General features: G+C 34.2%; 1 protein-coding gene across 1 annotated transcript; it reads right to left on the bottom strand.

The window, feature by feature from the left end:
* Window positions 1-607: 607 nt before the first annotated feature.
* LOC130803596 (proline-rich protein 4) lies at window positions 608-2,001 on the bottom strand. Its single transcript, XM_057667779.1, has 2 exons — window positions 1,662-2,001; window positions 608-1,507 (listed from the first exon to the last, which is right to left on the bottom strand). Exons 1-2 carry the CDS (start codon window positions 1,825-1,827, stop codon window positions 837-839), a joined length of 837 nt encoding a protein of 278 aa, XP_057523762.1. The 5' UTR covers window positions 1,828-2,001; the 3' UTR covers window positions 608-836.
* Window positions 2,002-2,315: the final 314 nt, after the last annotated feature.

The following is a 2,315-nucleotide window of genomic DNA, read 5'->3' as shown; positions in this document are numbered from 1 at the left end:
GTCCTTAAAAATAAAGTTCGGAAATTCTACATCGTGACTCTTAGTTTTTGGCTTTTCCATAAATATTTTTTTAAATTCACGTGATGACCTTGAGTTTTCAACTTTTCTATGTAGTAGATAAAATGTTATGTTTTCGTTTAATTAAGTATTTATTTCTACTAAATTTCGAAATATGTGGTCAATTAGGGTAATCTCAACGTTTGTTTTTTCTAAAAAAAATATCATTACGTTGGGTAAAAAATAGTATAAATTTAACAAAAAAAAACTTCCTTTTTGTCTACCACATGGAAAAATTGAGAGGTCAAGGTCACCATTTGGATTAAAAAAAGATTTGTCAACCACGTGGAAAAACAAAAAATTTAAGGTTACTATATGTAATTTTCCAATAAAGTTTAAGATCTTTTATGTTACTATTTTAAACTTCTGAAACGAAATGAGTAGATACTAAATATTATAGCATATTTAATTTTCTTTATAGCATCGTATGATCCTAGATTCGTTCCTACCTTTAATAGAAAGTAGCATCCCAATCTTGAATATTCAATATTGCTACAATGCAAAGATAGAAGTGATTAATTGCTTAAGAACTAGGATCATGAATACCGAATTTACTCATTCAATAATTGTATTTTGAATGAGAAAACAGAACATATGCTTAAACAAGAACATTATACAAGTACAAGAATACAGTAGTAGTACATGGACATAATAACTAGCTCAGGGTGATATACTACTTAGCTTTTTTCCTGCATCAAAAGCTAAGCATCAAGCATCTCTTTTGCAGAATATAGAACTTACACACATTCATAAATTAGAGTATAGTAAAAAGTTGTTACTCAAGGCTTTGGGGGCCACTTTTTGAACCAAGGGTGCTCATAATACACCTTAGGAGGGTAATAAATCTTCGGAATAGTAATCGGAGGACAAGGCTTCTTGTAAATTGGCACGGATGGTGTTACATATACTGGCGGGTATGGCTTCTTATACACTGGCACCGGCACATATGGTGTCTTGTATACTGGTGGGTATGGCTTCTTGTATACTGGCACGGTTGGTGTCTTGTATACTGGCGGGTTAGGTTTCGTGTATTTTGGGATGGAGTAATATGGTTTCTTGAACCATGGATGCTTGTATAATGGGTGTTTATAGTAATACGGTTTCTTAAACCATGGATGTTTGTAATATGGGTATTTATAGTGAGGCCATAAGAATTCTGATGTGCAAATTTCTGATGAGAATTTGAGTTTTCCGACAGGGCTAAATGTGTGTTTCCCATCAGATTCAGAAACATATGCTAATTTAGTCGATTCAATCCCATCATGAGCCGGGCAAGGTAAATTCGATGCACCGTGAAGTTGTGCATAACATTCTTCGTTTAATTTCTTCCCATTTTCAACTAATTCATGTGGAAAATCTATGTGAAATTTGCCTTGTCCATCGACCTTTCCTTCTCCTCGAGTTTTCATTTTACCATTTTCAAGCTTACAGTCGATGGTAACTCTAAGCCCTGCATGTGTGCAAAGCAAATTACATTTGCATATATAAGAACGTGAGTTTACTGTGCACATGATTTAATGACATTTAAATATAACTTGTAAAAGAAAGCGCGTTCACTTGTACCATGTAAGTGTGAAAGGTAAAGCACTTGAACAGTATATTACCTTTGACAGCATCAGTGTGCTTAATATTGTCTTTCTGACAATTTGCACATTCACTGAATCCGATAACCTGTACCGTTGTTTGATCAGCATAACAGAAGCTTACAGCAATCAATAGGCCGGTCAAAAGGACCGGGATTGTCCCATGGCAAAAGGGTAATGTCCACATGAGGAATTCCCTGTGTTAATATACTCTCATAAAAGAGCTATACTGGTATGATGAGCTTAAAGAGCTTATAAGACAGAATATGTAGTTAATTTCTGAGCTAAAAGCTTTTATAAGGCTGAATGTGGGATAATACAACTAACCCTCATAAAGGAAGCACATGATATTTGGTTGTTAAGTAAGATAGATAATAGCCGTTAAGGTAGATAGCAAGAATGTCTTTAAATTGCACTTGTACTAGGAGTTTGTTAAAAAGTGTTTGTGGCTTATGCTTAGTATTTGCACACCTACTTAAGCACTCTCATCAATGCTAGGGATTTGGACATTTCAATCATTCGATACTTAGTAATTTCAATACAAAAAAACTATGCTACTCGGACTCTTATACCCATGTCCAATTCTAATACATGTCCAAGTGTTGACTTGACTATATACAATATTAGAGTGTCCAAGTATTTATTTATGTTTGAGAGTGGAGGTCAAGGTCTAAC

The sequence above is a fragment of the Amaranthus tricolor genome, chromosome 2 (genome assembly GCF_026212465.1).
Source record: "Amaranthus tricolor cultivar Red isolate AtriRed21 chromosome 2, ASM2621246v1, whole genome shotgun sequence".
Classification (NCBI taxonomy): Eukaryota; Viridiplantae; Streptophyta; class Magnoliopsida; order Caryophyllales; family Amaranthaceae; genus Amaranthus; species Amaranthus tricolor.
This window is presented reverse-complemented; position numbering and strand designations above follow the sequence as displayed.